Source organism: Hyperoodon ampullatus (genome assembly GCF_949752795.1).
Source record: "Hyperoodon ampullatus genome assembly, chromosome: 2".
NCBI classification, from domain to species: domain Eukaryota; kingdom Metazoa; phylum Chordata; class Mammalia; order Artiodactyla; family Ziphiidae; genus Hyperoodon; species Hyperoodon ampullatus.
In genome coordinates this window covers 27,708,033-27,732,987 of record NC_136915.1, presented here as the reverse complement: position 1 = coordinate 27,732,987, position 24,955 = coordinate 27,708,033, and the positions used below count along the sequence as shown (strand labels likewise).

General features: G+C 47.9%; 1 protein-coding gene across 1 annotated transcript in view; it reads left to right on the top strand.

Annotated features, from left to right (window-relative positions):
- CSMD2 (CUB and Sushi multiple domains 2) overlaps window positions 1-24,955 on the top strand; it is a gene marked incomplete at both ends in the record, with an annotated part of 669,667 nt that overhangs the window by 516,323 nt on the left and 128,389 nt on the right. Inside the window, 5 exon segments of the mRNA XM_079698551.1 lie at window positions 4,100-4,238; window positions 7,967-8,154; window positions 18,416-18,610; window positions 19,621-19,737; window positions 22,590-22,703. Of these exon segments, the coding sequence (XP_079554677.1) occupies window positions 4,100-4,238; window positions 7,967-8,154; window positions 18,416-18,610; window positions 19,621-19,737; window positions 22,590-22,703 (753 nt within the window).

Below are 24,955 nucleotides of genomic sequence, written 5' to 3'. Positions count from 1 at the left end.
TGCACACAGACTCAGGGGAGGCGCTGTCCAGGCATCTGAAGACTGGCCTTTGCTGGGCATGCTCTGAGGCCTGGTGTTGACACTAAGTCCTGTCCCTCGGTGGCAGTGAGGAGTCACATGGGTATGTGTGGTTGGATCTCCGAGAATGTACTGCAGACAGGAAGGCGAGACCTGGGTTCCAGAGCAAGCTCAGTTCTCAACTATGTGTTGTGATACGTTGAGAGAGTATAGGATATTGAAGAAGACAGATCCAGGTTTAGTTCCTTGCTCTGCCATTTACTAGTTCAGTAGCCTTGGGGAAATTGCTTCAACTCTCTGACCCAGTAAATGGGCAGCCAGCAGAGCAGAGAGGCTAATTCAGCTTTCGTTACCCGCTCTTCTGCGCTCGGCGCGGGGAAATGTTCCTCGCAGCTAAGTGAACCCCTGCCTGTCCTGTCTAACAGCCTGGAAATCCCAATGACAAGCCCCTAATTTCCAGCACCCTTGGCAGTCTGCCAGGACGGGTCTGGCTGGTCGTCCTCCCCCTTCATTATAGGGCGGAAGCAAAGGGAAATAACAAATGTTCATTGAGCGTCATCCCCAGGATAGGTGCTGGGCTAGACGTTGTACCTACGTATTCACAAATGATATCACCGTGCGGTAAGTTTAGAGCTTGGGTTCTGGATTCCAACTGCCTGGGTTCGAGTCCCGCTTCACCATGACAGACTGTGTAGCCTTAGACAAATCACTTCATCTCCCTGTGCCTAATTTTCCTGCCCTGTAAAACAGGGAAGATAATAGTACCTATCTCGGGCCTCCCTGGTGGTGCAGTGGTTGGGAGTCCGCCTGCTGATGCAGGGGACAAGGGTTCGTGCCCCGGTCTGGGAGGATCCCACATGCCGCGGAGCGGCTGGGCCCGTGAGCCATGGCCGCTGGGCCTGCGCGTCCGGAGCCTGTGCTCCACAACGGGAGAGGCCGCAACGGTGAGAGGCCCGTGTACAGCAAAAAATAATAATAATAATACCTATCTCATGGGGTTGTTTTGAGAATTGAATAAGATAATGCTGTAAAGCACTTAGAACCATACCTGGTTCATAGTAAACACTGTGTATGTTAGAGGCCATTATCATCATTATTCTTTCTCTTTTTTTTTATTTTATAGATTAGATAACAGAGGCTCAGAGAGGTGGGATAGTCTTGCACAAACTCACAGCTAGGAGGTAGCCGGATCAAAATTGGAACCCAGGACTGTGTAACGTCGCAATCAATGGTCTTTTTCACAACTCTCACCTGTCGGCACAGCCTGCCCACTTTTTAGCCACCTGGAATGATCACCTGTTCCCATTCCAACCTGGGCAGCGTGGTTTGTAAGGTCAAGCCTGGGCCGGAGGATGGAGCCTGCCTTCTCCTTCTAACTCAGTGGGGAGCAGACCGGGCCTGACGGTGGGGGTAGGGGGCGCCAGTGCCCAGGACTGGAAGGGAGGCCTGGCTTCTGGTCCAGCTTGGTTGAGTAGCTGCTGAAAGGATGGGGTGCCACTGGGATGTCACCAAGGCCTTATTTAGTCTCCTGCAGCTCAGTTGTCCTGCTGGCCAGTGCCTGGGCCTAGAAGGGGGAGGGGGACTTTGTGCCTCTCTCCCAGCCCCGCCCAAGCAGCGGGACCTGTCTGTCCTGTGGGTGAAGCAGCCCAGGAGTCCAGCCAGGGCCTTGAGGACAACTGGCGGAGGGCAGTGAGGCCCACGCCGGGGTCCTGAGTGGGAAGCAGATGCCTGACTGTCCGATACTGAGGAGCCATCTGCCAGGGAGCTGGGCCAGGGCAGGGGCCACGAACCCAAACGCACTTTGGGGGTTGGCGGAAGAATAACGGGAACAGTTTTGGAACACCCAGATTCACCCCACCTGTGGCAGCTTAAGGGAAGGAACCCCTGGGCTGAAGATAGGTCGTGCTTAGCAGCCCTTTCCCGAATGGAGGCATCATTAGGAAGATGCCCCGGTAGCTGGGACTGCTGCCATGACAGGGCTTCCTACTCTCACTGGCTGCATCACTGTGTTTCTAGCCCAGACTGGGTAGGGCCACTCTCTGTGGACTGTGCTGTGTGGTCTTGCTTTGTTAAGTCCAAGGTTTTATCCTTATCAGGCAGGCCTCCAGTCTGTCCCATCCATCTAACCATCTTGTCTAGAGAGGGTTCAGTGGAGAAGAAGTGAGTGAGATACAAGGCAGACCAGGCTCGAGGGACCATCCTCGCTCCTAGAATCTCTTCGCCTGGGGCCCCTCCCCTGCCAGCTTGCAGGGAGGGACAACCCTCTCCACTCCCACTGCGGCCAACGATTCCGAGGCAGTGCAGAAGAATGGGGAAGTGACGGACTTTGGGACCCGGCAGATGTGGGTCTGAGTCTCAGAATGACTCTGGGCAAGTTCCTTAACCTCTCTGAGCCTCAGTTTCCTCCTTTCTGAGTCAGGAAGAATAATCCATAGCTCAGCAAGTTGTTGTGAGACAGAAATGAGGTAATGAATCTAAAATGCTGTACGTTGTGTCTGACATTTAATAGGTGTCCACTTGAGTGTTTCTGGTACTCAAGTTGGTACTTGAGATATATTCTCCACAGAAAAAACCCCACACTACTCATGACGCCTCGGGTTTTATGTTCAGCCACATTAGGGCTTTAATGGCCTGGTCTGAAGACCTACCATTTTGTAAAGAGACCCTGCTGGGGATTGATCCAGCCCTTTAACCTCACCCCGAGTAAAAGCTACACTGAGGCAATAAAGCTCAGCTCTGGGACAAGCAAGTGGCCACTCTGAAGTTCAGTCCTGGATGTACCCGTGGCTCCCACCTCCACGTCCGTTCCTGTGGGCTCACTATTTGCCTAAAGTACCACCAACCTCCAGTGCTGCCCTGAGGTTTTCAGACCAAGCCATGTTTAGAGTCTCAGCCATCTTTTCCTGTTAGCAGCCCCATACACCCCCAGCCTCTACTTTATCAGACCCTCATGCTATGGTGCAATAACCCAGCCATTTGGGGGAGACCCTGATTCAGGATCTGGGAAGTGCCCCCAGAGGGCTCTGGATGAATCGCTTGATGTATCCCTGGCCACCTCCCCACTCCCTGCCCCTGGAAAGGCCCGTTATTTCAGGGGAGGGGGATCACTGTGGACTAACTGGGGTTTTGTAATATCTCCATACAACGGAGGAACACATGATCTCTTGGACAAAGGCCTTTGAGAAAATTGGAAGGTATCTGCATCCCTAAGAACACTGGCAGCGTAGGAGGCCAGGCACACTTGGCAGGTACACATGATTGCTTTCCGTTCCTCCTGACATTAAGTGCACTGGGACTCATGGTAAATACCCACAAAGCTCGCCCAGAGACAGGATGTGAGGCCCTGGAAAGAGACTGTGTATTTCATATCTAAAAGCCTAGTGATGGCTCTATATATTGACTACGTACGGTATGCCAAGTGCTTTAACAGACATCTCTAAAATCTTTACAACTACCCCATGAAAGAGGTATTATCTGTGCAATAGCGGGAGGACACTGAGGTCCAGGGAGGTTAGGTAAATTCCCTAAGGTCACACAGCCAGGAAGTGGCAGAGCCAGGTATTTTGGTTTTGCTTTTTAATAACCGCGTGGTGAGATTCCCGTATCATAACATTAACCATTGGGCTTCCCTGGTGGCGCAGTGGTTGAGAGTCTGCCTGCCGATGCAGGGGACACGGGTTCATGCCCTGGTCTGGGAAGATCCCACGTGCTGTGGAGCGGCTGGGCCCGTGAGCCATGGCCGCTGAGCCTGCGCATCTGGAGCCTGTGCTCCGCAATGGGAGAGGCCACAACAGTGAGAGGCCCGCGTACCACAAAAAAAAAAAATTAACCATTGAAAAATGAACAGTTCAGTGACACTTAGTACATTGACAATGTTGTACAAGCACCTCCTCTATCCTGTTCCAAACATCTCCATCACTTGAAGGTGAAGCCTCATGCCCATTGCAATCCACCCTCCCCTGGGCCCCTGGAGCCAAGTTCTAATTTAGGTGTATCAGACTCAGCCCCTCCTCTGCCAATACCCATTGAAAGGTGACCAGGTGAAGGGGACAGTCTCACCCTCATCTTCCTCTCTCCTCAGCTCCCTGCGGGGGAGACCTGACGGGACCATCGGGAGTCATCCTGTCACCAAATTACCCAGAACCCTACCCGCCAGGCAAGGAGTGCGACTGGAAGGTGACCGTCTCTCCGGACTACGTCATCGCCCTGGTATTTAACATGTATGTACCTTTCCCCCTGGTGGGAGATGGAGGGTTCAGAGCAGTGAGGGGTGCAAACCTGGGTCTCTGGGTGAGTATACATAGGTCTGCTGTGAGCGGGATTTCATCCCAGGGGGGTGAAGGGGTCCAGAAAAGGAGAGAAACCAACATGTATTGAACAGCTCCTGTGTGCCCAGCACTGTGCTCCATGGCTTCACACATATTATTGTCTTATTTAATCCTTAGGATAATTTATGAAGTAGCTATTATTATTTCTTTCTTTCTTTCTTTTTCTTTTTTTAACCTCTGATGATGCTAAGATGCTAAGATGCAGAAAGTAGGGCACTGCCGGGTCCTTTCTCCCCTGACCTTCTGATTTCTCCTCCTCTGCTGTCACCGGCTCCTCCCATCTGCCTCCCCAGTGTAGGAACAGCCCAGGTGTCTCTCAGCTGCTCCCCCTTCAAGATCCGGCACGATCTCCTTGGTTTCTCTTAAAAGCAAACTCTTCAAAAGAATTGGCTCTGCCTTTCTCTCCTTCCTCGCCTCTTGTTCACTTTCCCATCACTGACATCTGGTTTCTTCCTCTACGGTTCCACTGGAAACTCCTGTGAAATTCCCACGCACTCCTGGCTGCCAAACCAACTAGCACTTTCCATGCTTTATCCTTTCCATCACTCCCTCCATCCTTCCCCGGCTTCTCCCCTTGGTTTTGTGGACTTACTCCCCCGCTGGCCCTCCAGCTCCTTCTGGGACTTTGTGGCTTCTTTTTCATGCCCTTTGCCCTTTGCCAGGCTCTGTCACAGATTCCTTGTCTTCTCGCCACACCTCCTTCCTGGACAAGCTCATCCACTCGGATGCTTCACTCTCCTCTTGTAAACTGGAGACTCCCCTCTACCACCCGCCCACACTCTCTTGTGGGCTGCAGGCTCCATAGCCAACTGTTGGATGGTCTCTGTCTGATGCCTGCAGGCTCCTCAATTACAACACATACAAAACTAAGCCTCCTGCTTCTCCCCACAGATGAGCTCTATTCTGAAAATGGGGGAGCGGCCCCATCATCCACCTTCACTGCTCCTTCTGTTAGTGGCCAAGGCATGGAGCCTCTGCTGCCTTAACCTCCGATTTTCCCTTCTTCTCCATTCTCCCGGCTGCTGGCTTGGTTGAAGCCCTTATTGTTTTCTGTCTGAATTACTGCCATAGGCTCCTAACTGATTCCTCCCCATCTTTGCCTTCTGTGCCAGTCTCGTCTTTAGCTAGCTGTCAGTGTGATGTTGACACTGGAAAACGCTGAAATATGCGCCTCATTTTCCATTTTAACATACGGTAATATACTACTCAGCAATAAAAAGAAATGAACTACTGACACATGCAACAACGTGGATGAATCTCAAAATCTCCCGCTGACTGAAAGAAGACACACAACAGTACATAATGTATGATTCCACTAATATGAAATTTTAGGATCAGCAAAACTAATCAAGGTGATAAAAATCAGTTCAGTGGTATCTTCTGGGGGCAGGGAAGATTGATTGGGAAGGGGCACCTGGGAAATTTGGGGGATGGTGGAAACCTTCTGGATCTTGATATACATGTGTCAAAACTGGGAGTGATTTACTTTAGATCTGATTATTTCATGGTGTATAAATTATACCTCCCTTCAAAAACAAAGAAACAAATGTATTCTTTATTTCTGAATCCTATAATGGCTCCTTCTTCTCTATAAATTAAGGTTCCAACCCTTTTGTTTGTTTTGTTTTGGGATATTTTTTTGGTCCAGTCTTTTGAGTTTCACTCCAAGCCATCTGGCCCCTGCCTACCTCTCCCCTCAGTTCCCCCACCCAGTCCTAACCCCACCCCGTCTAACCCCTGAGCGTCAGACTGAACTATTCACAGTCTCCAAAATTATTTCATGCCTTCCTGACTTTGCTTCTGCTTCTCCCTTCTTAGCGACTTCCTTTTCCCTCCTTGTCCAATCGCTGAGGGTCTTTTAATGCCAAGACAAACTTCATTCCCATCCTCCCCCACAAACTTGGTGCTGTGTTCCCACATGCCTGTACAGACTTTAGACTTTGTTGTCTTCACGTCTGTCATTTCCTTCAGATCCGTCACCGTCTTGAAGAAGGGGTGATGTCCGCTACATCCCTGCATCCTGGGCACCTTGCACAGTGCCCAGCATACTGAGGGTGCTCAGATAAAACCTGATGATTGATGGAAAGCAGGGGCAGATGGAAGGCATTTTGGAAGTGATGGAGCCATAATTTGTGACCCAAATTGACCCACTCCCAAACCCTTCCCTGGTGTCCTTTGAAAGAGTCAATGAAGAAGCTGAACTATGGGAGCAAGAAGACCATACCACCCAGCAATGGTGGGGTGACCCTGCAGCTGACACCAGTGTGAGAGGGTGCTGTGTAGGAGGGAGGCCAGTGCACACCTGGCTCCACCTCCAATCTTCCCAGATCCCCGTCCTGTCTCTCTGCAGCCCTACCCCTTTTGTCCTAGATATTTCATGACCTCATCTCTCTGCCATGTCTTAGCTAAAGGGTAGAACCGCCATTTTGTTCTCAGTCCTGCCAAGTGGAGTGTCTGAGTATCCTAGCCCTTGGTTGGGCTATGAACCAGTTTGCATCAGAACTCTATTCTCTGCAAACTCATTTACTTCTGTTGTTTCCATCTTTACACCCTTGATTGGCACCAATTGCCTTTGTTGGATGTACACCCAAGAGTGGCACCGCTGCATCATAGGGCATGCATATGTTCAGGTCTAGTAGATACTGCAAAACAGTTTTCCCAAGTGGTTGAACCAATTTACATTCCCACCAGTAGGATATGAGCGTTCCAGTGGCTCCACGTTCTTGACAGTCCTTGGTATTTTCCATCACTTTCATGCTAACCATTCCAATAGGGTAAATTACACTCAAAAACTCTAATATTCAATTTGCTAAGCTAAGACAGTTTGTAAAATGAGTTTTTTCCTAGACTAGGGTCAGGATTTCTGAGAAAGAGGCACACCTGTGAGAGCCAGGAGTGGGATGGGAGCAGATCCTGAGGAGAGCTGAGAACCAGCCCCAGGGTAAAGGAATAAAGTGAGGGTCCTTCATCAGAATAGGCCCCTTCCTGCCTGGGAATGGCTCGTGGCGTGGCTCTTTCCCCTCAGAAAAGGGGGTGCAGCATGGACAGTATAAAGACATTAGAGGCAGGTAAGAGACCTGGGTCTGACCACTCTGTGTAGAGCTGGTAACTGATTTTCCCTTCTGTGCACAGTGTAGTAAATATAGACAACAATATTGTGTTATCATCATCAAACTTGCTAATAGGCTAGATCTTAATCATTCCAACCACTAAAAAGAAACGATAATTATGTGATGTGTCAGAGGTGCTAATTATTGCTACAATGCCAATTATATAACAATGGACAAATGTATCCAATCAACATGTTGTATGCCTCAAATTTACATGCCATGTCAAATATATTTCAATTTTTAAAAATATTTTAGCTCCAGCTAAAATAGGTTTTCAACTCCAGCTTTCTGGACACCCGATGCTAGAATCTGGTTCCTCCGCCCGAGGCTGCCTTATCCATCTTCTCTCCCTACTGGGAGGTCACGGGGGCTTCATCCTCCCCCTCCCCACCAGTAGGTCTTGGGTTGGGCGCTGGTGGGATGGAGGCCCTGTCCTTCGGTCGAACCCGAGGCCAGTACCGTCTTTATTTGACCTTAGTGGGATGGGGGCGGGATGTTTTTGTTCCCCAGCTTTAACTTGGAGCCTGGCTATGACTTCCTCCATATCTACGATGGACGGGACTCTCTCAGCCCCCTCATAGGAAGCTTCTATGGCTCCCAACTCCCAGGCCGCATCGAGAGCAGCAGCAACAGCCTCTTCCTCGCCTTCCGCAGCGATGCGTCAGTGAGCAACGCCGGCTTCGTCATCGACTACACAGGTGAGGGCCCTGGGAGCAGAGATGACGAGGGCCCAGGGAGCAGAGATGACTGAGAGCAGGGCCAACCAGACCTGGCCAGGGATGGGGAAGGTGTAATGTGGCGAGGAGAGCACTGGACGGGATCACAGGGAGCCCACTGCCACCTGCAGAGCCCCTGCCTCTCTGTGGCTCTCTGGGTGGCTTAGTCCCTCACACCCAGGTGCCCCAGGCCTGGGAGAAAAGGGGCCTCACGTTCTTCTTGCACCTCATTTCTGCTGCCACGTCACTACTCCCCTTTGCTCCTTGTTCTGTGAGGATCATGCCTAGGTCTTCTTGAGTCTCATAGCCTCAGCTCATGCCATCCGCTGACGTCTTCATTGCCATGCCCCTGCATTTGCTGAGGGTTCTGATACGAGGCTCAGTCCTCCTCTCTACCCCAAAGCGTCCCACCCTCCTGGATAACTTCAGCACCCATGTGGACAGCCCATCCAGCTCCTGGGGTCACAGTGCCTGGACCTTTGTCACAAGGCCTTTCCTCGGCTATCCTCTAGCTCCTTGTCATAGACTGGACGCTTTCTGATACTTCTTGATCACATCTTCTCATCCCTCTAGCTATCCCATCCTTTTATTCTCATTCCACTTTTAGATTAATGAAGGCAAGCTGACGAGTGTGAGGGTCAAGAGCCGGGGTGGCAAATTTTTTCTTAAAGGGCCAGACGGTAAATAGTTCAGGCTTGTGAGCCACGCAGTCTATCTGGGTTACTCAGCACTGCCCTTGTAGCATGAAAGCAGCCAAAGACTGAACAGAAAGCAATGGGCATGGCTGTGTTCTAATAAAAATTTGCTTACAAAAACAGGTCTTGGTCCCTTCCCAGTCAAGAGCATTGACAGATCAAGTGGGTGCATGGCTTATGTTTGTTGTGTGGCCTTGAGCAAGTTATTTAACCTCTCCGAAACTCCATTTCTTCATCTGTAAAATAATGGTCAAATAATTCCTACAGCACAGAAACATAATTGATGAGTCCATGCATTAAAGCCCTTGGTCTGGGCTCTGGCATCTTCCAAACATTTTGTAATGTTCACATGGTAGCAGCAGCAGGAGTATCCCAGGCTCTCGAGCACTCCACTTTCTTCTACTCTGCTATTCTCTTTTTGACCTTTTCTTCTTCTCTAACGAACCCAGGCCCCATTATCCAAATCCTAGCTCCATTTTTTGCTTGATTTGTGAGCTTGGCAAATTATTGTCTCTTGGAACCCATTTCTCCATCTATAAAATGGTGGTAATAATAGTTATATTGCAGAAGATATTTTATACGTATAACTGAAATGTGTGAGGATAATGCCCAATATGGACTAAACACTCTGTAGATCCTGTTGAGATGATTGATTTTATTATTGCTACTGTAACCCAAGTTCACCCAGGCCTCATCAGCCTGTGTGTACAAATGGGGTCACAGTACCAGTTAAAATTAAAAAGCTCCCAGCTCATTTCCCCCACTTGCATAATGTGAGACCTCAGCAACCTTTTAAAGTGTCCCTTAATTAAATATTTGTGGCAACTCCTGGGAATATCTCACACGAGCTCACAAACAATCCCAGTCATAATGGCAGTTAACTTAGCGCCTGCCAACTGCCAGCACTGTCCTGAGCAGTTCACATCCATCAACTCACCGAAATCCTCGTAACTCTCCATCACTTGCTGTGTGTCAGATACAGTTCTAGAAGATGCTTGGTGTGCAAGTTAGAGAATGTTTTGCCTGTGGTCATCTTTTCTCATGGGGCTGCCCTGGGAAGTGGATACTTTGCCATCTTCTCTTCCTCCAGACACCTGCCATTGGATAAACCTCTGTACTCAATCTCCACACGCTGATATCAGAACAAACACAGTCACAAGTTGTGGAATTCTATCCGAAGGCATGACTTAGGCTCAGCCTGGGAACCCCATTGCTCCGCCCACCACCATTCCCACTGCCGTATCATCATCATCATTTCATTATTATTCATCTCTTTAATCACACTGTCATCAGTCCCCACAATATTCCTGCCCCCCGATCCTTCCAATGCCTAAACCTTGCACAACTGCATCTTTTATTAAATGCACACCCAAGTGGCTGAGCACAGCCAGAAGTCACACAAACATGGCACTTGGAGCCACCACAAGTGATATCCTTTAACCCCAGCCAGGCCTTAGCAATGACCAGAGCCACACCTGACTCGTCCCACCTGGGTCTTCTACATCACAGAGATTCTAAACTTTTACCCCAGATATCACCACTTCCAGCCTCTTACAAGATGACTGCATTTCATCATCCCTGGTTACAGTGGCCACTGGGAAGAAACTCCCTCAGCTTCCTCCCTGGTCACCTTGTTCCTGGAAAACTGGCTGTGGCCACCTCTCCCCCAAGTCTTCTCCATGAATCCATGTGCTAGAGCTACACTTCTAGGTCCTCTTTCCCAAAGAAGCCCCTTCCACGTTCAGCTGTTGGCCCAAGACCATATCTAGAGGGGTCCTCAGATCCAACACACAGCTCCAGAGAATAAAGCCTTCCGGGCTGCCATCTGAACCAGACAAGCAGCTGAAGGAGGCCAGTTACTGGGGAGAGGGGAGCGGGGAGGCACAACCCACCCACGCACCCTCTACCACCTTATGAGGATCTGTGGTACAAGTGCCAAATAAATGTGTCTGCTTGGGGTGGGAGGTACCTGGTGAGAACTGGAGCTGCCCTCCTTCCTTCCTTCTCAGATTACACACCTCCTAACATGGGTGATCCCTCTACTATGTCCCTAGCCTCTGGTCAGGTAGCCCATTTGATGGAGCCCAGGGACACCCTGTCTTACCCCATGGTCTCCTTCTCCATATCCCAGGATCCCTGGATTCCTGGAATGGGTCTACTCTGGTACTGGATCCCAAGGACTAGACGACATTCTCCCATGTTCAATATCTGTATAGGGGAAACTGCCATCACTTATCACCTATATGGCCTTAAGTTACTTAACTTCTCTGACATCACTTCCTTGTCTGTCAAAAAGGGACAGTGACACCATATGAAGGGGTTGTTGTGAGGGCTGGTCAATAGGCACAGCACCTAGCAGCGTGCCCCATACCAGTAGGTAGTTGTCACATACTTTGATCCAACTTCTTCCATTCCATTGCCTTTTTTTCCTGGGTGATGGATATTTCATTCATTCTGCCCTTGTTTGGAAGGGAAAACCTCTCTTCATGGGGCTAGCCCAGTAGAATGAAGTAGATTTTCTTTTCTGTTTATTGAAGATATAAAGTATGAATTTGATGTTTTGTACACACATATATATATGGTAGTGTGGGATTTATATATATACATATATATATATGAGTGTGGGAAATATATGAATATTCCTGACGTATGTGTATGTGTGTCCTGTATACTTCTCCAATCCATGGCAAAGAATTTAGACACTCTACTCCCTGCGAGTCCATAGAACAACCTGGATTGAGATGGTAGCCCATGGAGGACTTGCACACTAAGGCAGGTGTGGATTCTTAGGAAAAGAAGAATTGACCTCCTCTATCTAGAAGCCGTCCTCTGTCCAAAGGCAGAGAGATCCAGGGCTCCACTAATGCTGAGGATCTGGGTCTCCTAGGAGCTGTGGCTTCAAGGGTTCTGCTCTGGGAGGTGATTGAGGACCGACTTGGAGAGGTGTTGCCAGACTCAGCTGGGCTTAGCCCAGTGAAAACCACTCTCTGACCCAGGTCAACTCCTCCTTTGACCCAAGGTGAACAGACCAGGAGCCTTTCCCCATTTCCCACCAGCTTCCCATGGGGGAAGCAGAAACAGTTTCATCCCATCTTAGTGAGGGATCATTTAGTTCATATCAAGAAGCTCACTCAGACCAACTTAAGCAGAAAAAGGAGCAATTTATTATTAAAAAAATGTGAAAAACAGAAACACATAAACCAACTTGAGACAAAAAGAAGACTTTATTTTAAGAAAACAACTAACAGCCAAACTGATTTAAACTAAAGAGCATTCTGTATTTTAACGATACAGATGATAAACACTCACTCTCACTTAACACCAAAAGGGAATACATTTTTAGAATACAAGAGCCCAAGGACAGGAAGCATGACCTCCCAAGGGGATTACAATCAGGATGGGAAAATCGGAGGTTGAAATCACCCTCCTCCATCTCCAGGGCCACTCCATCTCCTCCCTGCTCCTTTCTGAGTACATGCTACATTAGCCTTTCTCTGCAGGTCAATTTTCATTGCTTCTCCATTCTCCTAGGACAGTAGGGCTGCCTCACTCTTGACTTTGAATCACTTCCCAGTTTGTAGCCCAACTCCAAATCCTAAAGGACCATCAGATTGACAAGTTTAAGTCAGGTGTCCACTGAGTGGTTGGTGTCATTAGGTGGATTAGGTGGTGGATTAGGCTTTTGCATAAGGGGCAAAGGCAGATCAGGCATTTTGATTCATTTGTTCAGTCAATAATATTTATTGAGCACCTACAATGTCCAGACACTGTTATAGGGGCTAAGAACAGAGCAGGGAACAAAACAAAGTCCCGGCCTCCATGGAGTTCACATCCTAGGCTGACAGGCATTTCTACTACAAATGGGATGTTGGAAGCTACCTGATTACAAGGCAAAGATGGGTGGGTGGGGTGGATTTGTAGATGTCTCTGTTCCGTTGCTCCTGGAAGGTGGCTGTGCTGTGTTGGTCATCTCTGGGCAGGCCTTCTAAGAGATGATTCTGAATGCAGTCATGTTAACTGTGGATTTCTATTACACCATGCTCTGGCACACTTCTCATCTGAATGCAGCCTCCTGGGTAGTTTTACCCTCTGCTAGAAGGATGCAAAGGGAAGGAGGAGGATCCTGTCTTTTGAACACAGTTATTACAAATGAGTCCCAGGGAGGTTTAGTGTCTTTTTTCAGGCCAGAGAAACCAATAGGATGGGTGGGAGGGACCTTTATTCTTATCTTGCAGCAGGTGTGGTAGCCTCCTCCTGGGGAGGGAGGGACAGGCTAGGACATCCATACACGTGTCTAGTAAATGTTCATTCATTCAACAAATGCTTATTAAGCTCCTACTTCATGCCATGCCCTGTGCTGGATGCAGAGGACACAGCGGTGAACAAAAGTGTCAGGGTCCCCACCCAAGGGGAATGTAAAGGTGAGTGAGGGAAACAGACAGTAAATAAGGAGACGAACAAGAAGTGAGAAGCATAAGTTAGGAAAGAACAAACTATCCTAAGAAAGAGAAATGGGGAGCCCACTTCAGAATGGCGAAGCCCTTGCCAAGCAGGTAACATGTGAACAGAGACCTAAAGTTTGAGAAGAAGCCCCCTGTGTAAGAGCAAGAGTGGGGAGGGTTTCAGACAGAAGGATGAAGAGTTCAAATCAAGTGTTAGAGAATCGGAAATAACTCAGGAAAGGCCAAGATGAGTCAACTTTTACTGAAAGGTACTAAAAAGTACCTATTTTCTCTTTCAAGCCCTTGAAGTAACACTGTAGGCCAAGGAATTATCACCGACTTTCCACATCTGCTCCTGCCATGACTACTCCCACCACCCAGCTCTCCCATGGTCTGTCTTTCTAAATTCAAGATCTCTTCATTTATGCTTATTTCAAAGTAACACATGTTTGTTGGAAAAATTCAAATAATACAGAAGCATATAAGATGTGCTCTAAAAACTTAACATCTCCCAATACTACCATCCCCTGAAGTACCAATATTAATGGTTACCTCATTCCAGATGTTTTATATACCTATAAATAACGTACATGCTATACCAGAGGTTGGCAAACTTTTTCTGTAAAGGACCAGAGAGTAAATATTTTTGGCTTAGCAGACCAGATGGTCTATGTTGCTATCAATTCTGCTGTTGTAGTGCTAAAACAGCCATAGACGATATGTTAAACAAACGGGTATGGTTGTGTTCCAGTAACACTTTATTTACAAAAACAGGCAGCGAGTCAGTGGACTGTAGTTTGCAGATCCCTGTTCTATATGAATGGGGATCACACCATATATACTAATCTGTAACATGGGTTGGCTTATTTTTTTGCTTTGTTTTGGGTTTTGCCCAGCAATAGATCTTGGGCATCTTTCCATGTTAGTAGTCAAAGACGTTTGCTATTCTTTTCAAAGGTTGCTTATATTTTAGTGGATGGCTCTAATCCAACATTTTTAACAAGTTCCTTCCTGTTTGGGTTGTCATTTTCAGTATTTTGCTGTTACGGTGTTTGGAAATGGGCCTTATCTATTAGGACAAAAAGAATCTAGTTCTTTTTATTTTCCCATTTTGGAGGGCTTGGGGTTTATTTATTATCATCATCATGCTGTTTTAGTCATTTAGTTTTATCATTCACAGCTGAGCTCTGGTTTGGCAGCCTGAAGACCTCATTTTGGTTTTAATTCTACCTCTTAATAGTTGAATGGCTTGGAAAACTCATTTAGCCTCTCTGATCACCACGTTCCTCATCTATAACCGGAGCAGAGGCGTACCTGGCCCTGCCTGCTTCAAGGGCTATTGTGAGACACAAATAAGATAACAGATAGGAAAGTGCTTTGAAAATTACAAAGTGATATTCCTGTGTAAGGGGCTATCATCATTATCGTTAGCCTTGTCATTATTATTAATGTGATGATGCTTGGAATGATGAGCTCTTCTTGCTCTGACATGTGAGCAATGGTAGAATAGAATCTGTAGTTGGATCATTGATGTGGTTGTTGATTTTCTAAGCCCGGAGTTGTTCAGCCAATCAACTCAGCATCCATTTATTAAGCCCTTATTATGTGCCAGATAGAGCCCTAGTGCCAAGTTCTGTGCTAGTTGCCAGGGTCATGAGAAGAATAGATGATTGATTTCTGTCCTCTAGGAGTTCAGAACCCACTAGAAAGAAATACCCTTAGACAACCTACCAAGATAATCAAAGAAAGAGAAATGGAATTCTGCCAGAGAGAAGGCAACGTTCAGGACACTTGCGCAGGAGAGGGTGGTGCTGAAAAGTGTAGGAGTTTGCCACACAGAGAAGGGAGGAAAGGACTTTCTGACACAGTGTAAAGTTTGGGGCAGTCATACCCAGCTGGGTACACTAGTGTGCCAGGTACCCAAAAGCACAGTTGTTTATATGCGGTAGAAGTCTATTCTTCTTCCTGTAAAAGAAATCTGGGTATTGTCATCCAGGGCTGTTGAAGTGGCTCCACCTAGGCTCCTCTTGTCTTTCTGCTCTACCCTGCTGTGTGGTTCCCATCCCCAGGGTTATCTCAGCATCCAAGGTGGTGACTGGAGGTCCAGCCATCATGTCTGAGTTCCAAACTGTGGGAAGGAGGAAGGGAGGAAAGAAGGAAGGGTCACTGAGCATTCTCTCACCTGAGTCACCTTCCCTTAAGCAGCCTTTCTAGAAGTCCCACACGTATCCATTTAAGAAATATTTATTGAGTGCCAATCATATGCCAGACACTGGACCACAGCAACGAACGAAACTGGAAAACTGCCTTCGTGGAACCTACATTCTAGTGGAGGGAGATAGAGAAAATACGGTAACTATATGGTGCATGAGATAATATTGACCTCAGTGCAGAGAAATAAAACAGAGAAGGGTGATGGGGAATGTTGGGGAGAGGAACATCACAGTTTTAAAGAGCTGATCAGGGAAGTGTCATTGAGCTAAGTCCTAAAAGAGGTAACAGGGGAGCCGTGCGGATGGGGAAATGTTCTGTACACAGAGGTCAATGTGATTGGAGCAAAGTTAGCAAAGGGACAATAGGAATCAAGGTCATAGAGGGGAGGACTGGGGCAGAAGGTACAGGGCCTTGGAGACTTGTAAGGATTTTGGCTTTTACTCTAAGTGAGACGAAAGGCAATCACCTGACCTGACTGTGTTTACTTCTCTTTGGCCAGATCTAGCTGCCTGGGAGGCTGGAAGGTACATATCTTAGCTGGGGCTTTGATAATCTAGATAAAACCTGGGTTCCATTATAAGGATGAAGTGGGGGGTTGGATACTGAGTGCCACAGCTTGTTCTGCCTCTTATGAGCTATGTGAACTTGGTTCCAAGTTACTTAATTTTTCTGAACTTCAAATAAGATTTGACCCACTCTGAATTTATAAAAAAGACATGAAATAGAAGACCTGGTGACAGTTCCCTGTATCTCTGCAATTCACAAATGGGCCACCCAATGGTCAGTTGCATTCTGGCCAGAGCCACTAAGCTTTGGGGGAGGACAGCTTTGAAGTGGGGCACAAGGTGATACATCACAGGGCACATGAGGAAACCACTGAGGGGTCCTCTGTTAGGTGAGGAGCCATTTTCTGGGTCCCACTTGAGTTTAAATTTAGTAATGCATCCAGGACTGCTCCATCCTAAATAAGCTCTAGGCAAAAACAACGAGCAGGGCCATCCCACCATCAGGGCACAAATGCAGGTGTCTAGACTTGACTGAATCACAGACTCAGAGTCCCATCCCATCAGTCAACGGGCTGATCGGCAGCTGAGCAACACCCTCAAGGCTATGACTGCCTCTTATACACGCAGCTTAAAGGTACCCAGGTGACAAGGACAGACCTCAGCAAAATCCCTCCTGACCTATTCATCTCTGAACTCTGATCCCTTCTGTTCTGGGTCTTTCCTCCTTAAATCTGCTCTTTGAATTTCTGGTTCCTTCTGCAAGGGCTGTCGGCACCTCTTTGTGAATCCCCATCTCTAGACCCTTCCGCAGTGTAGCCTCCAGGGTTTCGATGGTATCCTGATACTCTGTTGCATTCTCCTGACACTGCCCAGGGCTCTTGACCATCAGTGGCTCGGGAACAAGGAGGATGAGGAAAGGCAGCAGTGGATGGATGTGAACATTGGCTCCCAAGAGCTGTTCAGGATTTCCAGCTGCTGGGGAGGGAGGCTGTGCAGTGAGTGTCCTTCTCCAGAGACTTGGAGCCCCAGCTAATACTCTCAGTGGCTCAGGCAGCATCAAGTTCACTGTTGTCCAGTGCCCAGGGACAGAGTGGATGCAGCGTAGGTGCAGCCATGGTATGCCTGATTGGGAAGACATATAAGCATCAGTAGTCAAACGGAAAAATACTGCTGTTTTAATAAGCTGGCAAACACTCAGTACCCCAATGCAAAGCCCTGGAAAACTGCATTGGAGGTCTGGACTCATCCCAGAGGCTAAAATGGGGTTTCCTACTTTCTTCCTAAATCTAAATATCAGTACCCATACACTCAGAGCCTGCAAAGCTGGTATCAGCTCCACCTACCTACCCAGCCAGCAACACAGCTGTCAGCAAAAGAAAGAGAAGAGAAAGCATCTCCAAAAGCGTCCCTGCTTCCCACACAGACAGAAAACCAGGAGGCCGCCATGTTGAGTGTGCAGGATCAAAGCTGAGCAAAGGTGGACTGTGCCTAAGCACTGACCTTCACCACAGGGACCTGATCACTACTGAGACACAATCCTAGGACTGTCATCTCCCACCAGTCAGAGCAGCACGTGCCTCCCCGGCAGGAGGAGTGAATCAGGGCTGAGGGACAGCCTCAAAGGTGTAGCCGCAACTCCCTCTTTTGTGCGTCAGGGCAAGAATGTGGGGAGAAGAAGGGAGATTTCACTCTCCAAAATGACTTCCAGCCCTAGTTTCTTTCTTTTTTTTTAATTTTTAATTTAATTTTTATTTTGTATTGGAGTAGAGTTGATCTACAATGTTGTGTTAGCTTCAGGTGTACAGCAAAGTGATTCAGTTACACATATACATATATCCATTCTTTTTCAGATTCTTTTCCCATATAGATTATTACAGAGTATTGAGTAGAGTTCCCTGTGCTATACAGTAGGTGATCTATTTTACGTGTAATAGTGTGTATCTGTTAATCCCAAACTCCTAATTTATCCTCACCCCCAAACCTTTCCCATTTGGTAACCATAAGTTTGTTTTCAAAGTCTGTGAGTCGGTTTCTGTTTTGTAAATAAGCTCATTTGTATCATTTTTAAGATCCAACATGTAAGTAATATCATACGATATTTGTCTTTCTTTGTCTGACTTACTTCACTTAGTATGAAAATCCCTAAGTCCACCCATGGTGCTGCAAATGGCATTATTTCATTCTCCAGCCCTAGTCTGTAACCAAATTTAGAGAGGTTTCCAGACCTAAAGAGAATACATCCATCGGCCCCAAATCCCCATGCGCTCTGTGGCTAATCAGAGTCAGGGTCTCCCCATAGGTGCTGTGCCCTGGGATTAGGCCACTTATGAGCTCTCTGTGTATATGTGTCTGTGTGTGTATATACGTGTTTATTTATTTTTTCCAGAAAACCCACGGGAGTCATGTTTCGATCCTGGTCCCATCAAGAACGGCACGCGAGTGGGGTCCGACCTGAAGCTGGGCTCCTCCATCACCTACTACTGCCAGGGGGGCTATGAGGTGGAGGGTTCCTCCACCCTGAGCTGCATCCTGGGGCCTGATGGGAAGCCTGTGTGGAATCATCCCCAGCCAGTGTGCACAGGTGCTGGAGCCCAGGGCTGGGATGGAGGGAACTAGGGCATGCCAGAGGCAGAAGGGGCTGGAGGCTAGAGGAAGGGGCAGGCAGGACATGGGCCTCACAGGAGGGCTCCTTGGGTTCGCCATGAATGAGAAGGGCTGGAAATTCCCCAGGTCTACCAGTCCCCGTCAATGGGTCATCTCTCTCAGATCACATAGTGTCCTCATCCCCACTCCAATAGATGTCCTCAGCAGTGGCCCGAGACATGCCAGCAGCCCACACCACAGAGAGGGGAATCTAAAAGTGACCCTGAGATTGTTCCCGGTCCTAGGGGAAATCACTGAGAGTTCAGATGTGTAAAACTAAGACCAGCAGGGTGGGCTAACTCCAAGGGCAGCTGGGTTAGCCATGGGGCCTTGACAAAAGGGATCGGATGGAGTGCCAGAACTTCAGGAGCATGGCGGCCACCTAAGTTGAAAAGTAAGGAGGCCCCTTTGCCCAGGTGGGAGAGGCTGGCTCTGAGGTCCACCCCTCATGGGACTGGGACCATGGCTGGGTCACGTGAGATGTCTGCTCCCAGCGGGCTATTCTGGGCAAACCTCTGCTCCTTAGTCGTGCGGACATTAAGTGCCCAGGTACAGACATCAGCCTTGGGGTGGCAGACCATCTCCGGGTCCCACCTGTAGGCAGAAGAGGTTCCTAAAGTGCTCCCCAAGGCTGGGCCTCCAGGGACCAATGCCAGTGTCACTAGTTAGAGGGCAAGGACTGGCCGGCACCCAGGGGGGCCCTTGATAGCATCGGGGGTGGTGGTGGGGTTCAGGCCACATGCCAGGCCAGGGGTGGATGTCTTTGGGCAGGGCGGGGCAGGGCAGGGCATGTCCCCAGAATTCCCTTCCTCCACGTTAGTGGCTTCAGACCTCAGAACAGCCCCACCAGGGCCAGAAGTTCAGGCTGAGAGTGAGCAGAGATGGAGGGTGGACAGCTGATGAGAGGCCCATGAGGTCACCTGACCCTCTACCTGATTTCTTTTTCAGCCCCCTGTGGGGGACAGTATGTGGGTTCAGATGGAGTGGTCTTGTCCCCTAACTACCCCCAGAACTACACCAGTGGACAGATCTGCCTGTATTTTGTCACCGTGCCCAAGGACTACGGTATGGATTTTGTGTATATTTGTTTATGTTTTTCAACTCCTTCCAATTCCACTCCAAATTGTTTCCACTCCTATTGTGCCAATGGGCCGAGCAGTCTCCCTTAGAGGACAGCTGTGTGCTGTTGCTCTGCAGTGGGCTGTAGAGCATACTCCTGATACACACAGGAGGAAGGGACCAGTGAGACCTGCTGGAACCAAGGATAGGGTGGTTAGGAAGGGACCAGCCAGGACAGAGGGAAGGCAGGGTGCACCAGGGACTCCCTAGCCCAGCCCGGGTCTGCATAGAGGTGCTGCAGACCCAGGCCGACTGGGAACCCAGAGGAGGGTGGTGGAGGGCCAGGAAGAAGGGAAGGAGTGGGACTGAGCTGGACTTGAACATACAGGTGAGGGAGCTGGGCGCCCCATCATTCCACTGTTCCGTCTGTGAGCGGGAGCCTGGTCCAGCAGCAGTTGGTAGGATGAGCAAGAGAAAAAGAGAGGAGCAGGTCAGGGCCCTGGAAAGGCAGAGAAACCTCCAGATTCCAAGAGGCCCCGGCAAAATAAGCCAGCCTTGTCACCTGGTTAGCAGTGGGACAGTTAAGAGTCCTGGCAGCTCTGGAGGATTCAGGAAGTTCCTGAGGGGCACAGGCTGGTTGTACCTGGGCAATCAGTGACTGGTCGGGCTGCTTTCTCCCTGGATCTCCTCTTTGTAGGAAGAGGAACAACTATTTCTAAACAGAGTTGGCATTAGTGGGGTAAAGGTCATCTATATATGCTGACCATCTGAGATGAGGCAGCCTGCAGAGAACTGGCTGCTTTTTCCCAAGAGATAGGATGGACTGAACCTGGGGCAAGGCCTGATCATTCACCAAACATTTATTAAGCACCTCCTAGGGACCTCGCACTCTGCTGGGAACCAGAGCTGCAGAGATGAGAGAGACGTGTTTTCTGCTCTCTGTAAATTCCCAGCCTCATCTTTACCCACAGCTCTTGCCATTGGGCACCACTCCCACACCAGCACCTGCACACTCGTGTGCATGGACACACACGCTCCCCAGCACATTCATGTGGCAGGAGCTTTTGACCTGTAGAATCACAGGTAGAAAAGTACTGAAAGGTTGTCCAATCCCACCTGCCACCCGGAGCCGAATCCTTGATAGCTGGGCTGCATACTGTACTTAATTCCTCCAGTAATAAAGAGCTCACGCCTTTGCAGGCAGCCAGCCCCAAGGCTGGGCAGTTTCACTGGGCTGGAACCTGTATGTGGAGAGCTGATTCTAGGAGGGGTCGTGATCTGTCCCAAGCATGTTCTCTTTTTTAATGATGCTAAGCCCAGGGATCTAGGTGCAGATTTTTGCCTCAGGTCGGAAATACTTGTCCCCAGCCTGTGTCTCAGCCTTAACACCCTCTCCTCATAGATCTTTCTTTGATCCCCTATCTGAAGTGGACTGCCTTGCTTTATCACTTTTCTCACACTCCCTCTAAAATGTAACACTATCTGAAATTATTTTGTTTATCTATTTGCTTAAGTGTTTTGTTTTGTTTTTTCACTTTTGACTGTCTCTTCCCACTAGAATGCACACTGTGTGAAATCAGGAACCTTGCCCATCCTGTTCACCTCTGTAGGGGAGAGTGTGGAAATATCCCTGCCACCACCCCTCACTCAGTGCCCATTTTCAGGGCACCAAAACAGGCTCTCCCTCCTTCTCCTCTGCCCGTGAGTTGAGAGCTAAAAATCTCTCACTCCATTCACTACTATACTCATCATTGTAAATGCTTTCTTTCCGCAGGCAGTCAACTCCACGGCCTAAGTCCCTCCCAGCCTCAACACACACACACACATGCACGTGTGCGCGTGCGCACACATGCACATGCATGCACATCTGACTTCCTACGTGCTCAAGGCTTAAGCCAAAATAGAGAAGGGCTTATCCTGGTACTTGCTTTCAGATGCACCCAGCCAAATGGGAGACCAGTGCAGGCAGAATGTACCAGGGTCTGAAATGGAGCTGTGCCCCCCATGGCCCCACAGGGTCAGTAACCCCACCCCCTCCAGCAGTGACTGGCAGAGATGGGACAGTTGAGGAAAGACCCTGTGATAGCCATCCAATGGCAGGGCCCTTAGGTCTTGTCTGAAAGGGGACTCCTCAAGGTCATGGTCCACCAGTTTTTCAGCCCCCTCCCACGAGCTAGTTGAGTGGCCTTGGGGAACTCAACCTCTGAGCTTCAGTTTCTTTGTCTATAAAATCAGATATCTGGAAGAGTCAGGGTTGAAGAAGATGACGTGCATGGCAAGCATGGTACCCAGCACAGAGTAGGTGCTCAATACATGTCATTTTGCCTCTTTCCTTGGATTTGCCAGAGGGAAATGAGGTAGAGATGTTTGCCTCTTCCATGGACAGTTGCTCCTTCCTCAGGAGAAGGCTGCTACTCAGCACCCTCATTCCTCTTAAATGTGTGGGATCTTGTATCCAGGGGATGCCCTCATTGGCTGGATCTTTGAAGAAAAAGTGAAGGAAAATACAGGGTCCTGAGATCAACATGGAACATGGGGGAAGTTACGGGAAGCTATTCCTTTTCCTAGAGTAGCTGCTGCCACTGCAACTTGAGAAAGGACTAGGGTTAGCCTGGCTGCTCGTGCAGTCCACAATGTCACCTTGACCTGTGTGGAGAATGCCAGCCCGACCCTTCCCAGGTCCCCGCATCCCTGTGCCCAGTGTCTAATCAGCCAGTGGAAAGGCTCAGCAAGCAGTTAGCCCCATGAACCGACAACCTCCTCTGAGGTCGCCCTGCTCCTCCAGCTGTCCAGGGCTCCCCCGCAGCACGGCCGCCCAGCCTTGCCCCTGAGCTCTCTGCACCGTGTCTCCTCCGCAGTGGTGTTTGGACAGTTTGCCTTCTTCTACACGGCCCTCAACGACGTGGTGGAGGTGCATGACGGCCACAACCCGCACTCTCAGCTCCTCGGCTCCCTCTCGGGCTCCCACACAGGTACCCAGGGCTGGGCCAGCGCAGTGAGGGTGGTGGGCAGGGGCGTCGAGGGGAAGGAGGAAGGAGGCCCTGTGAGCAGGGCGTGGCCACAGGTGGAGCCACACCTTTGTGTTTGCCGTACGCTGCTGCTGTCAGCTCCTGATGACACCACATAGAAGGAAGCTTCAGAGGCTACCCTCACCCCAAACTGTGTCTACACCCCCCCAAGTGGCATAGCATTCTCCTGTGGGTTGATATTGAGACCCAACCTGTTTTTCTAATGATAAACGTGTTGCACTTTCATAGTAGAAAACTTAGAGGCAAGACAAATTAATTGTATAGAGAATTAAAATAAAAACCACCCCGAAAGAGCCACTGAAAAGGTGGAGTGTATTTCCTTCCAGTCTTTATATCTACTTGGACCTAATCTTTTACATTTTTTATTGAACACAACAATATACATATTTTTATTAAAATGTTCATTGTGAGCATTTCTGTTTTTATTTTCCTCTGTAATAGGATTTTTAAATGCTGCATAAAAGTCTATCATACAGTTATTTAAAATTTATGTAATGAATTCTCTATTATTGAACATTTAGATTGTTTTCTTATTTTTCACTCTCATGAATAGTAATTCAGTATAGTATACATATATCTTTGTATACATCTCTGTTACCTTAGAATATCTAGAAGTAGAATTGCTAAGTTAAAGGAAATGTGTGATCTTTAAGGCTTTTTATAAAGATTGTCAAATATCACTCCAGAAAGTTCTTGCCACTTTGTTCACCAACAAATAAGAGGGCATGGTTTTGCAGCTCAATAACAAAAGAACAAAAAACCCAATCCAAAAATGGACAGAAGACCTAAACAGACATTTCTCCGAAGTAGACATACAGATTGCCAGCAAACACATGAAAAGATGCTCAACATCACTAATCATTAGAGAAATGCAAATCAAAACTACAGTGAGGTATCACCTCCCACTGGTCAGAATGGCCATCATCAAAAAATCTAGAAACAATAAATGCTGGAGAGGGTGTGGAGAAAAGGGAACCCTCTTTCACTGTTGGTGGGAATGTAAATTGATACAGCCACTATGGAGAACAGTATGGAACTGAAAATAGAATTACCATATGACCCAGCAATCCCACTACTGGGCATGTACCCTAAGAAAACCATAATTCAAAAAGATACATGTACCACAGTGTTCATTGCAGCACTATTTACAATAGCCAGGACATGGAAGCAACCTAAATGTCCATTGACAGATGAATGGATAAAGAAGATGTGGTACATATATACAATGGAATATTACTCAGCCATAAAAAGGAACGAAACTGAGTTATTTGTAATGAGATGGATGGACCTAGAGTCTGTCATACACAGTGAAGTAAGTCAGAAAGAGAAAAACAAGTACATTATGCTAACGCACATATATGGAATCTAAAAAACCCGTACTGATGAACCTAGTGGCAGGGCAGGAATAAAGACACAGACACAGAGAACAGACTTGAGGACACAGTGGGGGAAGGGGAAGCTGGGACAAAGTGAGAGAGTGGCACTGACATATATACACTACCAAATGTAAAATGGATGTCTAGTGGGAAGCTGCTGTATAGCACAGGGAGATCAGCTCGATGCTTTGTGAACACCTAGAGGGGTGGGATAGGGAGGGTGGGAGGGAGGCTCAAGAGGGAGGGGATATGGGGGTATATGTATACGTATAGCTGATTCACTTTGTTGTACAGCAGAAACCAACATAATATTGTAAAGCAATTATACTCCAATAACGGTATTTTTTTTTAAAAGGGCATGTTTTATTCTCACAAAAACTAGGTAGTTAAGAAAACAAAAGCATCATCAGTTTGAAAAGTGAAAATGGTATCTCATTTTTTAATTTGCCTTTTTTTATTACTACTTAGGTTAACCTTGTATAATATAATTATTGGCCCGTGAATTTACTTGTAAATTAGTGTTGATTTTCTATTAGCATTTATTTTTGTATGTATTTAGTAGAGCTCCATATTATTAGAAGCTATATATATTACATGCCATAAAAACCTCTTATCTATAGTATATGCTATGAAAAACTTTCCCCTATAGTTCATCATTTGCCATTTACTTTTCTTCAGGTTATGTTTTAATGTCAGAAAATCTAAATTTCCATGATATTAAATCTGTCAATGTTTTCTGTTATAGCTTTCTCCTCTACTTTTCTGCTGACTAAATAAATATTCTTCTGGGTTTTCCTTTACTTCTTTTTTAGTTTCATT